We start from the raw sequence: 14,064 nt of genomic DNA, 5'->3' as shown, positions 1-14,064 counted from the left end.
CCCTTTCCCAGAGAGGGTACCTACAAATAGAATAGGACATGAAAGAGAAGGTGCATACCCGGTGAGGGCCCAGCCGGAATGCCACAGGGGAAGGCATCTTTCTGCCTGACAGCGCCTTCTGCCCGCTGCTCAGGAGATAAATAACCTGGCAGCTGCAGTGGCTGGGACTCCTTGAGTATCCAGCCAGGACCTTCTGAATTCCAGAAATTAGACTCTGGCTGGCATGGTTCCGTCCATGGTTGACCAAGCCTTAACACCTATCAATAAAGGTACCACAGGGAGTTGGAAGTTGCTTTCTTGTGGCAATTGAAGAAGTGGACCAACACAAACTATTGTAGATTCTGTGTGTTTGGGTGACACTTGAGTGGCCTTACATCAGGTTACAGGGCCCCCAAATTCATGGTATTGTGTTCGTCATTCAACTTTGTGAGCTCTGAACTGGCTAATGAGGACCTAGGGATGACTTTGATTGACAGGTCCCACAGCTCAACACGCAACTGCTTCAGAGCCTTTGCTCATGGTGTACCCCACCAGAGATTTCCGTCTTCATTTGCCTTTGCTTTTGTAGACAATCGTATCTCATCTTTCAAGGCACAGTCCAGTGCCTCCCAGAAGTTTCTTTTCACTGCAACCCACATTCATTTTCCCTTTCTCAGAAAAGCGCTGGCAGCGACTCTGCACACCACAGAATTCAGCCCCCGGTTACACATTCCCCTAGTTTCCTGTGTGCCAGAAAGGCAGCATGGTGCAGTGAAAAGAGCCTGTACTTTGGGACCAGAACCCACTGTTTCCCTGCTGTGCAAGGCTGCAGGTCTTTACAGAGCAGCACAGGCAGCTTTGTTCACCCACCTTAGCAGCTGCGTTGTGTGCCATTGGGCCCTGATTATCACTTTCCTCAAACTGCTACTGAAGGACAGTGGGCTACTTCCAGCTTTTTAAAACAACGGTGAAATGAATATCTTATATGTACATCTTGTTGCATTTGCACAGCCCTTTCTGGAGGATCAACATGTAGATTCCAGCTCTTTTCTCACCTCCACAATTTTAAGGCCATTTGTGATCCTTTCGGCCTCTCTCCCTTGCAACCATTCATGCCTAAATTGCCACCGTTAAAAACATGCCCTCTCCAACTTTTGGCTCTGACTTTGGAACCCGCCCTGCACCCACAGTGACCTGCCAGCTGAAACCAGAGGTTGGCCTCTCCAAAGGGACACCAGTTGCCTCTGTGCTTTTGTCTGTTTCACCATCTCCCTCAACCCAGCTGACCACGCTGCACTCAGTCTTTGTGGGGGCAAAATACACTCCTGGGTGCTCACCTCTTCCTCAGGAGATGGCTTTTAAAGACAAAGATACTGTAGGAATAATAATGGAAGAAAAACCCAAGGCCAAAAAGATCCATTGGGGAAAAAAAAAGTTAGGGATGCCTTTTTTTTTTTTTTTTTAATTCTAACAATCCACGGGGGCCTTTAGAAATCTTCAGAAGATTTCTGGTCTCAGAAAACAGTGTTGTGTCAAGGATAAATCGTGGGTGTTAGAATCAGATAGACACAGGTTATAATCCCAGCTCTGCTTGGTAACCATGGACAAGAGAGTTAATCACTCTGAGTCTCAGTTGTTTTTCATCTGTAAAATGGTGTCGATGTACCTGGGCAGAGATTGTCATGATGATTAGAAGCAACATGATCTAACCCTTACCAGAGTGCCTGACACATAGTAGGTGCAACAAATGAAAGCAATTCTCACTACTATTTTCCCAGCAAAGGGAAGATTAGAGCATTCCTGAATAATGGGGTAACTGGCAACAGTAGGATGAGAGGGAACTCTGGTTTCTGGGTCTGTTTAACTTCCTTTTCTCCAGTGCCCTGCTTCTCCTCCAAATCCATGCAAAGACAACAACTGAGTTGCTCCATGTGACACATGTAGTTAGAGTGACAGCCAGAAATTCTCTCCATTAGATTGCTGTATTTCCACTACATGAAAAATAAGGCATGGTCTTAGGAAGTGCACATTCCACAGACACACACTGAGTGTTTATGATACACAGGACACCGTGTCAGATGTTTAATGTGTTGCAGAGGTAAGTATGCCAGTCTGTGCTCAATAAGAAATAGACATGGGACCTACAGCACAGGGTTAAATTAAAGACATAAGATTCCGTCAGCCGTTCAGACGACAATGGCAACAGCAACAACAACATCAACAGCATTTACTGTTTGTGTGTCAGCCCCGTGCGAAGGTCAAGTTTTCCATGCATGTGCCATTCCATACTCAAAATGTCCTTTTGAAATGGGCCTTCTTATTATTATCTGCATTTTCCAGAAGAAGAAACTGAGGTGCAGAGAAGCTGTTTTCCCGAGCTTACACAGCTCGTAAGTGGTAGAGCTAGGATTCAATCATGGCAGCCCTATTCCAGAGTTCAAACTGTAAACTGTTACCATAAAACATAGCTTCCAAGGTGTAACGGGAGTTGGGAAGGCAGCATTTGCAGAAGGGGAAGGAGTCGAGCAGGAAAGACGGGAGCGGTCACTCCCAATAGAGGGAATGGCAGGGCATACAAACAGCGTGGGGCTGAGGAAGCAGAATTAAGCTCAACTGGGTTTGGCTAGAGCCTTGGCCAAACCTGGCAATCAAAGGGAGACAAGCCTTAGATGGGGGTGGGGCATGCTGGGGACTGTCTTACTCCCGTTTTGAAGGGGGGAAAGTGAGGCAGAGAGAGGAAGTGGTTCACCCAGTGGGCCATCAGTAGACCGAGCTGGGGCTTTTTCCTAAGCTCCTCCTCTGATGCTGTGGGCCAGTCCCTGTGACAATAGCTGCTCCTGTTTCCCCCCTGGGTAGAACTCCATTCTGTGCCTCCTTATTTTAAGATCTTCTCTCCTTCAGCCACCAGATAATCACAGTGACTGTCATCACCTAGGTGTGTTATTTCTGCATCTGTGTACTTGACACCATTTATTTTCTGCTGTGTACCTTAGGCTTAATGCACCTGTTATCTCCCTTGAATGCAGCGAGGGTACAAGCATTCCTTGGCCACAGGTAGATCGTACACCCAACTCATGTTGAAAACCATCAGGCTCCTCCTAGGAGACTGCACATGCGTTCCCCATCAATTCAATTAATTATGCTTTCATTTGCCCCTACGTGGAAGTTAGTACTTCTTTCCAGATGAACGCTTGGGTCTCTTGATCTCAGATGCTGTATTTCCAGAGAGGGTTTAAAAAGGAACAGGGGATTCTTTCCAGGAAAATGTGGAACTGAGGAGGATGCAGCCATGGGAAGGCCTTACAGGATGTAGATGTGGGGACCACCTTTTTTCCAGTGCAGCCCCCATCTATGGCCTGGGTTTTCCAAGGGATGTAAAAGAAAAGAAAAACATGACAAGAAGATATTATACTTGGAACCAAAAATAGAGGGGGAAGAGGAGAAGAGACTCATTTTAAAAAATATGTAACTACGATATTCCAAGTGTGTCTAAGTGCATTAAAGATACAGTGGTGTTTTAGACTCCGTAAGATCCTTCCGGGGGTCTCCCACGGGTGCCCCACAAGCTGAATCTAGGCATGCTTTTGTTTCATCTGCACAGAGTTCCCATGGCAATGGCTGAGTGAGAGCAGCCCTCTTTAGATGACACATACAATCTCCAGCTCGCCACGGCTCCAGCTGACCTCCATTCTTGTGTTACTGAACTTGTACTAATTAACCATGTGACCTTGGCTAAGCTCCTTCCCCCCCGTAAGCCAGAATCTTCACCTATCAAATTGGGCTGTGGGTGGCTGTTAATTCCATTTTATTTTGTTTATTGCCTGCCTCCTCACTAGAAGCGAAGCTCTAGGAGGGCAGGGATTTTTCTGCTTGGTTCACTGATGTCTCCCATAGCACCTTGAACCATGCCTACCACAATAACAGGTGCTAAATAAACACTTAATGAGGGAATAAATGGTCCTAAACATCCCTTTCAGCTCTGTGAAACACTTCCTGAGAATTTTCCTATTGTGAGTTTGGAGAAAAAAGAAATCTCTCCTTCATTTGAACTGTTCAAACCTCAGACTTCCAGAGCAATCTACAGAGAGCAAGCAATTTGACTTCCCCCTTGCTGATGGCCAGAACTGCTGGCTGAGATGCAGAAAATGATGCTTTTCATTTGTGTATCCAGTGAAGCTTTTATCCTCCTGTCCCTGCATTCATTTTAATACTTCCATGTGGCTTCTGGAGCTTCTGAAACTTGGACTCTTGTGCTTCTCTGTGGTCTGTGAAGCTGCTCAGTATCAGAGCCTGGCTCTGGGTCTTGCCATCAGGTAGCAGAGGATTAAAATTGAAAAGGAAGGAGACACTGAGCTGGAGTTCCCCAGTGAGGGGGACACGCCCACACAGTCCACGTATAGATCACACCTGCCACCATGGCAGAATCCCCTCCCCGGGGCAAACCCCTCTGTGTTGGCATTGCTTGTTAATGGTGAGGAAAACGCAGTCAGGGGCAATAAACTCTGGTGAATCCCTTTGTGAGCTCCTCTTGGTACGAGGAGACAGGGTCACTGACAAGACCTCTGCCTGCAGTGGCCGCAGTGACCTCTTGTGTGCCCAGGGCCTTGCTCACCTAGCAGAGAACATACCACGGGGCAGTGAGCAGGCAGTCTTTGGGCTCAGTGTTCATGGCTGTTGATTGGCACTATTTCTGGCTGACCCATGCACCTTGTTTCCTGCGCCTCTAAACTGATTTCCTTAGGCAACCGCCTAATTCAATGTCTTTCAAACTTTAATGCCCATCTGCCCTGGGGGAAGGGCAGGACTTGTGTGTATTCCTCTCTTCAACTGCAGAATTTCCAATTGTGCAGATCTGGGGCGGGGAGTGAATTTTGACAGACATCCCAGGTGATTCTGATGCCGGGGATCCCCGCAGAAACCCCCATACCTAGTCCCAAGACTCATAGCACCTATTACAGATTACTTGCCTCATCACTGCCCATAAAGCCTTGTGACACTCTTCCTTGCAGCAAGGAATCTATGTCCTAAATGAGGCTTGCATTTTCTGAAGGTGAAATATTTTATAATTTCAGGCTGTTTCCATGGATATGTAATCCCAGCATCCCTTCTTTCTTCTGCACTCCTCAAGTGACATCAGCATGAGCAAGAGGAAGGGGTTTGCTCAGCTATCTCTGGCAGGGGAGGATGGAGGGACAGGTTTCTCCTCACCTCTCAATGGGGAGGCATATAAGTTGCTATGGAATTTATATGTGAATGCAAAGGTCACGCTGTCATTGGTTATGGGTTTGGGCTCTGCTCATTGGCCACCCTGTTCCTATGGTGAATCAGTAACAGGGCCCCTGACAAGTTCATTAGCTGGGGGATTGTGGGATAGGGTTCCTGGAGGTGTCCAAAGTGCCATCACTCCTCCGCTCGAGACTGCTCCCTGAGAGTAATTATCTTCACTAGGTGGACATAATTATCATGCCTTCTGCTACGTTATAAAATCAGGAATAAAAGAGTTTCTAAATGCTGAAGTCATAATTTCCCATTTTCCTTTGTTCCTCTAAGACTTCCCAAATCCCTATCATTCTCCTCACTAAGGTGACCTGAACACAGAAAAGTAGTGACTCCATGGAAAAGCCAATGGGGCAGTGGGGGCTGTGGGAATAGAGAGCTGAAGAGGCTCGCTGACAGTTCCCTCGCAGGCCCTGGAGCCTTGGGTTGAGGCTGCATGGTAGGCAGAACTGGATGGGGTCTCAACAGGGATAAGCTATTGCCTCAGTCACCTTAGAGAGAATCCTTTCCCTTCTTGGGTGTGTTTCATCATCTATCAAATGAGGTAGATGATCTAGATCATCTTAATGATCCCACCCAGAGCCCAAGGTCTCTGGAACTGTAGTTCCATGTTTTCCACATGCTCCGTACCTCTTGGAGTCACCATTGGCTCTTCCCTCTCCTCAGTCTCACATAGCCAATCCATCAGCAAGTGCTGTTAAGTCTAGTTTCAGAGTAGACCACCAATCCATCTCCACAATCATCATAATTTCCATCACTGTAATTTCCCCCGGACGGCCATGAGAGCATCTTGCTTGGGCCCTCTGCTTCCACTCTTGACTCTTCTCTACTTTAATTCATTTCCTCACAGCTCCCCAGGGTAGCATTTTAGCATGTAAATCAATTCTTCCCTTGCTTAAAACTCTCCAATGTCTTTCCATTGTATTTAGAGTAAAACTCCAAATCTATATATGCCATGGCCATGGGGCCCTACGAGGTCTGGCCTCTGCCTACTTCTTAAATGTTATCTCAGACCCCTATTCTCCTCATTCACTGCACGTCAGACGCACTGGTCACTCCTCCCATCTTTGAAATCACTAAGCTCTTTTCTACGTGAGGGCTTTTGCACATAGCTGTTATATCTCTCAGTTCTAACAAGCGTAGCTCTGTTTTACCTATCAGCTCCTCAGAGACACCTTCTCAGAATGTGCTAAGTACGCCCCCTTTAATTCTACTTCCCTTATTACCTATTGCTACAGTAGGTTCATTTTATTCATAGCACATCACAATTTATACATTCACAATTGATTGCTTAATGTCTGCTTTATACTGCTATACTGCCAGCTCCTTGAAGTAAAAACTCTCACCCCCCCCCATGCTCCATCATCAATATATCTTCATATCCTCAGCACCTAGTACTGTTCCCTGAATGTCGTAGACCTTTAGTAACATCTGTTGACTAAATAAATGACATTGGGCACAAGAAAGGGAAAAGGCACAGAAAGGAAAGGTGAGGGAACTAAAGACAAATTTTGACTGTGATGATTTTTGTTTCCCTTTTAATACATCCCTTCTCAAAATGTTCTCTATGGAAAAAAAAAGGAGTCTAAAATATGTATTAAAAATAGATCTTTGGGCACAGGAAGTAGGCTTACAAGTCAATTCACGGATGGCATTTTTATCTGTGGTCATAGCTAAATGAATTTTAACTTTGAATGTTAAAATAGGTTACACAGAATCAATATTTTATATAAACATTTTAAAGGGAGGAGTCTTTAAAACATTTCAGGAGCATTTACTGGTATACCTCATTGAATGTGCTGATTACATATTATTTTATCTATTCATGGTGCTGGTGCAGAAAACATTCACTTTAGACAGTTAAGACAATGCTACTGATTGACTCCCCAATGTCCAATTCCACCCCTTCTACTCTAGGGGGCTAGAACATCTCAATCCTTGCCTTCCTGACCTCCCTTACCACTAGACGTGCTCATGGGCCACTGCTCTGACTAATGAGACAGGAGCAGACATCTGCTTGGGGTAAGCTGTTTCCTGACCCAGAGATAGAAGTGGCTGGCAACAAACCTTCCCCTTCTTGCTGCTTGACTATGGACGTAATATCTGGGAGCTGCCATATTGTAAACATGAAGACAAGAATCACAGAACATCTGATCCTGATTTCACAGAACCACGGCTGTCTGTCTCCACTTTTCTTGTAATGTGAGAAATACAGCTGTTCATATTCCTGTGGTCATGTTAGGTTATTTTGTTACTTGCAGACAACCACTTTGGGCCACATTTTGTTGGCTTTGGTTAATAGACATCAACACGGATTTTGAAGAGGTTAAAGAGAAATAGAGCTACTTGTGTATGGATGCAGATATACTTCAGCTGAAACTTAGTTCCCCAAATTCTAAATTAGTGAGGATTTATGGTATATTCTTTAAGCACTTGGTTGGTGCAAAAGTACTTGCAGTTTAAAAGGTTAAAAATAATTAATTGCAAAAACCCCAGTTACTTTTGCTCCAACCTACTAAATAGCAAGAACAATGAACTGAAGCTCATCTGAAAGGGTCTTGGAAGTATACAAGCTCCTTAAAATACCTTCCTCCCCAGCACCCAGAGTGTCCAACGTAGAGTTACGCATGTAAACTTGACTTCATCAGGAAAGGTGTAAACAACAACAAAAGCTTCCGCTGGTGTCTGCAGTTGTTTGCTTGGTCTCTGGCTCCGATTACTATCCAAGTATCATTGTCTTTTTGTCTGGCCCTAGCAGGATGAAGTGTATGCCTTTTCTCTTTAGCATATATTTAAAAAAAAAAAAAAATACACACATTGTGATGTATACTCTGACTCTTAGGGGGTTTCTATAGGCCCTAAGCTCTGGGATTGGCTAGGGTAGGTTCTATAAGGAAGAGTCTATCTCAATGGCTGAAATTCCTTCTTCTGGTGGGTTTACTCCTGTGTAATCCCAAATGACAAATTCATCCTCCCATTTCCTGTGAGGAGAAGCCTCAGGAATCCAGGTATTGCTGGTCTGGAGGGAACCACTGGCTGTGTCTGCTCTGTCCCTGGTCTTCCCCAAAAGGGAGAAGTCCATTGGCTTTCAAATCAGTGTGAGAACACATTCTTCTAGTGAAGTTTACTAGAAGCCCAATATATAAAATGGATAAAATAATTAAAAAATAGCATCTGTTTTATAATGCTTCCTATGTTCTCTCTGGATACCGTGTTATGGCGGGTCTATATGTATCGGCCTCTTTTTAACCTCACAACTATACCTGAGGTAGGAACTCTTACTTCCATTTTACCAGTGAAAAACACAGGCATGGAGTAGAGTTGTTTTATTCAGTTTCATCTTCACCTCAGTGTCAGTTCCTAAGATACCCTAGTGGATCCCTCAGAAGTCCTGGAAGCACAGTTTGAAAACCCTCTTGTAGCCAGAGGCCACAGACTCAAATACCCTCTCTGGAGCCAGCTGAGTAACAAAGGAATGAAAGCAAAAAGTTGAAGGCTGTGGTGAAGTGGGAAATGCATGGGTTGGCTGAAGAGGGCAGCTGCCACTCAGTTTTGGACAACCATTGCCAAACTCTGTGCAGCACAAACAGAAACATGCCTGGCAGAAGACTCAGCTGTTGGCCACCTCGTCAGACCACAAGGGTGCCGTTAGGAGGTAAGATGCCCACTGAGGAAGAAACTAACAGAAAAAATAAGCCGTGGGTCTTATAAGACACATGCCTGTTTGGATGGCCCTACATTATCCTGAGTAGATAAGAATCATTTCTTCTCACTGTTTATCCACTGGACTGATTTATTTTTAAGCAAGCCCTTCCCCTGCCTGGTTCTATCTACTCTTCACCATGTGTTTACCAGTATTGGCCAAGTATCCAGTCTCACACCTCCTCTCCCACGCATCCCCCCACCCTCCGACTGTCTTCTTATTTAAAGAAAAACAAGATTATCATGGTGAATGATGGAACTATCTAAATTATACAGCAGGCAAAATGAGTCCTGCAGGAATCTCCTCAGAAAGATTTTATTCCATTGTCACTTAGGAATATTGGTCCTCATCGATACTCAAATGCAAAACAATTTTATCTGTGGTAAAGATGCCTCTAGCACACGTCCATGAGGACTTGAAAGAACATTACAGAGACAGGAGGTCAGTAAGTGTGGGAAGTGGTCTAGAATGGTAGTTTTCAAATTTTTCTCCCCCACTGTCCACCCTTCCTCCTTTCTTTCTTAGCTTCAGAATCCTTTTTCAAACAAAATACTATTCACAAGTCCAATATATAAAACAGACAAAAATGGAGCTATTCTGTTTTCACAAGTCGGGCTGAAACCTCACTGATTTGGTCACCCCAGTACTCTCAGTGCAATAGTTGAGGCACCTCTAAGAACCTCAATTTCAAACCACAAGAAACCAATTTATATCAGCATTGGAACTAGATTATTTCCACGGTCTTCCTCAGAACCAAGAAAAAGAGAACCTTTTTCTCTTAAAAATGAAGAAACCAAGCTCTACTTGGGTCAGGTAACTTGCTCAGGGCCAGCACAGAGCATACCAGAGCCAATGCTAGAACCCACTCAGAATTCAGTGCTCCTTCACCTCACCTAGCTGCTAGCTGTGCAACCTTGGCAAGACAGTCAACATTTCTGGGGTCCCTCATTCCTAAGAAGATATATAAGGACAGTCCCACCTTGTGCTTCTGTAAGGATTCAATGAGATAAATGCATGTAGAGAACTCAAAACCTTCTTGGCATATGGCAGGTGCTCAATAAATGTTAGTTACACCATATTGTAGCCCCACCCTTTCTCTGTTCCTTTCAGCTACAGAACATCAGAATTGTGATTATGCCCATTAATCTTGACAGATAGCAGACAGAGCTGGCCCAGACACAGGAAGTGTCCCGATAATTCACAGCCTGCAATCAATGGACGGTTGACTATAAAGCACAGTTGAAACACTGAGTACAATGAAGTCTGCAAACAATTCCTAGCTCTTAACTTCCCAGTATTTGTTTTTTCCCAAGAAAAATACAGCATTGAGCAAAGGGATTGGGAAGAGCTGACTGACCTGGGAGAAATGTCACATCCTTGCTGCATGAAGGCTCCCAGAGAGAACCACAGACTGTTGAATATCCCAAACTCATTGGACTGGTCACTGGTTGTCTGGTCCCGCCCCTCCTCAAACTCTTCACTGTGCCATTCGTAGGGGCTGAAGCGGCTGACCAGGAAAAGCACGACACTCACTCCGATGTAGGCAAACACGATGCACATCCAAATCTCATAAGCCAAGGGGTCGAGGAAAGAGAAGACCCCTGGCTTGGACTTCTGTGGCTTTTTAATCATGATGGAGATCCCCAAACTCATAAATGGCTTGGAGAAGTCTATCACCTCTTCCCGGACCAAGGTGATAGTTAAAGGGGCCACGGCCACATCTGCTCTCTGGAAAAACAAAATAGAAGAAAAAAATGCAGTTGAGCTCAGCAGCTCCTCTGTTCTCTTGTTTCTGTCTTCACTGTGAATATTCTTCTGTGTCTTAACGGATATGAGAGTTAGGAAGAACCTTAGAAGTCCAAACCCTCCTATTCTCTATAAAACATTTCTGACAAATGGATGGTCCGCTCAGCATCCTGCAGGAGAGGTTATACCATTGATGGACAGTTATAATTGTCAGGGGCATCTTATCACCTTACCACAAGGGAGCTGTTATGATAGCTGCTGTTTTGCCTGCCCAGCAGTCATACCTCCTTCCTCCACTAGAAGGACCACTCCTGCCCTACTCTCAGTCTTCCCAGTTCAAATGAGGCTGATCGCCCTGGTTATATGGTTAAACACATAACTCAGGTTTGGCCATCCATAGACTCCACTCCCCTGGCCAGAATGATTCAAGAATGGCCCAGGACCCGAGTTGGTATAGTGAGCATTAGCTCTGAGAGTCAGAATGAGAGAAGCAGAAACTGATACATGATGAAATAATTTGGGCCACCCTAAGTTTAGGCCTTACCCTGGACTCCCTAGGATCATGTGCCAATATACTTGTATCCTTCTGTTTGTCTCTAGAAACATGAACCAGTCTTCCTGTTGGCCTAAGCCAGTTTGAGTTGGGTTTCCTTTACCTGCAGCAAGGTAGTTCTGACTAACAAGGTGGTGAAGGCAAATTGAACTCAATAAACACTTATTGGATACTTATTATGGGCAAGCCCTAGGTTGAAAGCTGTAGGTAAGCTATGGTCCCTATACTCAGGGAATTAAAAACTAGTAGGAGAGATTGGTATGCACACAAGCATACACACGGCATACAAGCATACACACATACATGCACACACAGTTTTTCAATCTACAGAGTAGGCTGGGTATGTGCTATCCAAGAAATACAGAACGCAACAGGAGACCAGGGAGGGATTAATTCTGGATGGGGAGATCGGGGGCTGCATCATCAAAGAGGTGACATGTGCATTTGGCACTGAAGGAGGACTAGGATTTTGACAGGTTGCTCAGGCACAGAACACACTGGTGAGGAGGGAATTATGTGAGCAAAGGCTGGGCAGAGAGAAGGAAAAGTAGCATCACTACTACTTTTCTTTTCAAGAAGACTGTTAAGAAATACACAGGTAATTCACTTTTAAAAATTTAAATCCAATATGTAAATAAACGTAAGAAGGTTGCAAGAAATGTGCATCCTGAAGCATCCAGCACGTGGAACCACCAGCCTTGCTCTTTTCTCTTCCCTACCTCTCCCTAATGGCAGAAGCACTGGTATCTACGCACTGAAAATCCACTGCTCTGTTCGCCTCAGATCAAGATCCTCTGTTCGCCTCAGATCCTGGAAACCCAAGCGGGTTCAATGGACAGATTCCACACCATTCACTTTTGAAAGAGAGACATGTCTATGCAAATCTGTTCGAGACACGTTGCTTTCTCTTATGATGCAGTGCAACCATCCAGATGTGAGGCTGGTGACAGATGCTGTGCGACGAGGGCCCCGCTTAGCCCCACTGGTGTGGCTGAGAGATTTCCTCTGGTTACTCTCATTGGCTGGGATTATTGAAAAAGTGCCTTAAATGGAATAAAGTGTCTGGCTTCAGAATGACTTACGTTCTCACTTACAGAAAGAGACTTTCTGTAAAGCAACTTGGAGTCAGGTGTGAATTTCGTAGTAATTTTCTTCTCCTAACACCCACTGCATAATTCTTGATAATTTCTACAAACACGTACAAGCTAGTACAAGATATCTACTCTCTTTCTCTGAACTAACAGATAGAAAAGGAAAGGCGGAGAAAAGCAATGGGAATGACCAAGAGGGACAGAGCACAAGTCACCCCAAAGGGAGGTGAATGAAGACCCGCTTTTAAAGTGGTCACAGGAACTCAGTGTGTTTGAGGCCTCCTCGTGTGCGCTAATACCATGAACTGCGGACGGGAAAAATCACTGACCCAAACCACCTTAACTCACTCAGAAGTGCTTAGTTCACTCAGAAGTTCCCATGTTTGTTTCATGGAGCACTATTTCTGGGATGTTAATAACTGTAACACGAAAAAAAAGCTTTGGGAAATACAAATTTAAGCAGGTTATTTTTTGGACAGGACTTCCCGGAACCTTTAAAAGACCACTATGCACTGAGCTTTTCCAGGAGGGAGAAGCAGTTACAGCTATGTCCGAAATTATTTGGCCATGGATCTCTCTGGACACCAAAAGGGACCCATCTGTGTAGGATGTACACATAGTGGGAGATGCTAAATTCAGTGACCTACTTATACAGATACGAAACTCAAGTCCAGAGGAGGAAGGTGGTTTGTGCAAAGCAGCAGTGTTTTAGCTTGTTGTGCCTTGACTGAGAGGTCTGGGGAGTTGGTTTTCAGCACCTGAGTAGTTAGTTACTGGAGCTCTGCAGGATCGATCACGGGCAGAGCTGATCTGGGAAAGTCGGCCTGGCTGCTCTGCTCTGCTCCTCGCAGACCGTAGTCTTTTGGGATGTCAATTTCCTCACTAGAACAAAAGAGGCCTAACATAATTTTTGTTTTATTTATTTGACAGGAGTGTTTCGTGAGGGTCAAATGAATTCAAATATGTGAGAGTACCTTGAAGTATGAGCATTTCGCAGGTGCTTAAAATTATTTACTTAAACTGACATCTTAGGACAGTGGCTCTCAAATTTGAGCATACCTCAGGATCACCTGGATGGCTTTTGAAAACAGAGGTGGCCATGGGTCCAGGCGTGAAACCTGAGAATTTGCATTTCTAACAAGGTCCCAGATGATACTGAAACTGCGGGTCCGGACCACACACTTTGAGAACCACCGACCTGGGAGATCTCCAAACAAAGTTTGTGATTCTATGATGTCTGGTAGGAACAGTCCTGGGAAAGTGTGAACAGTTCTGATGCAGTAGGAAATGCAACAAGGGAAGAAAACTGTCAGGGATGGAGAAGACGATGAGCCAGGCACTGTGTAGGTAGATACTCCCCACCACGGCCCAGGGACAGAGGATTCGCTTGCCCTGTTTTTCAGGGGTGACCTTCACAGTTCGGTGGTTGTAGGAGTCATGTAATCAGTAAGCTGGCAACTCAAGTCCAGGTGTCTGTCTGCAAAATTCACTCTCTCTCTGCTTCACTAAGACAAAGGGCAGGCGAGAAAGTCACCTGTGAATCAGGCACAGAGAAGTGGAAGCTTCCTTCGCAGCTTGTGGCATCTGGGCAAGCAGACACCGTTGCTGTTCTCACCACCAGTTAATATCGGCCTATCTGTCCAGAACTTGGATGGTGTGATTTCTACAGAGCCAGCATGTCTCAGAGGAGGGTACAAAAGTCAGGATGCGTGTCC

The 14,064-nt window shown here is 45.1% G+C and overlaps 1 protein-coding gene across 5 annotated transcripts in view; it reads right to left on the bottom strand.

The window, feature by feature from the left end:
* The window catches only part of GRIA1 (glutamate ionotropic receptor AMPA type subunit 1), a 289,345-nt gene that overhangs the window by 78,784 nt on the left and 196,497 nt on the right, over nt 1–14,064 (bottom strand). For all 5 annotated transcript variants that reach the window (XM_019750390.2, XM_019750391.2, XM_074313815.1 and 2 more), the window contains one exon: nt 10,317–10,687. In XM_019750390.2, the coding sequence (XP_019605949.1) occupies nt 10,317–10,687 (371 nt within the window). The remainder of the gene's footprint in view (nt 1–10,316; nt 10,688–14,064) is intronic.

Source organism: Rhinolophus sinicus, linkage group LG10 (genome assembly GCF_036562045.2).
Source record: "Rhinolophus sinicus isolate RSC01 linkage group LG10, ASM3656204v1, whole genome shotgun sequence".
In the NCBI taxonomy this organism is placed as follows: Eukaryota; Metazoa; Chordata; class Mammalia; order Chiroptera; family Rhinolophidae; genus Rhinolophus; species Rhinolophus sinicus.
This window is presented reverse-complemented; position numbering and strand designations above follow the sequence as displayed.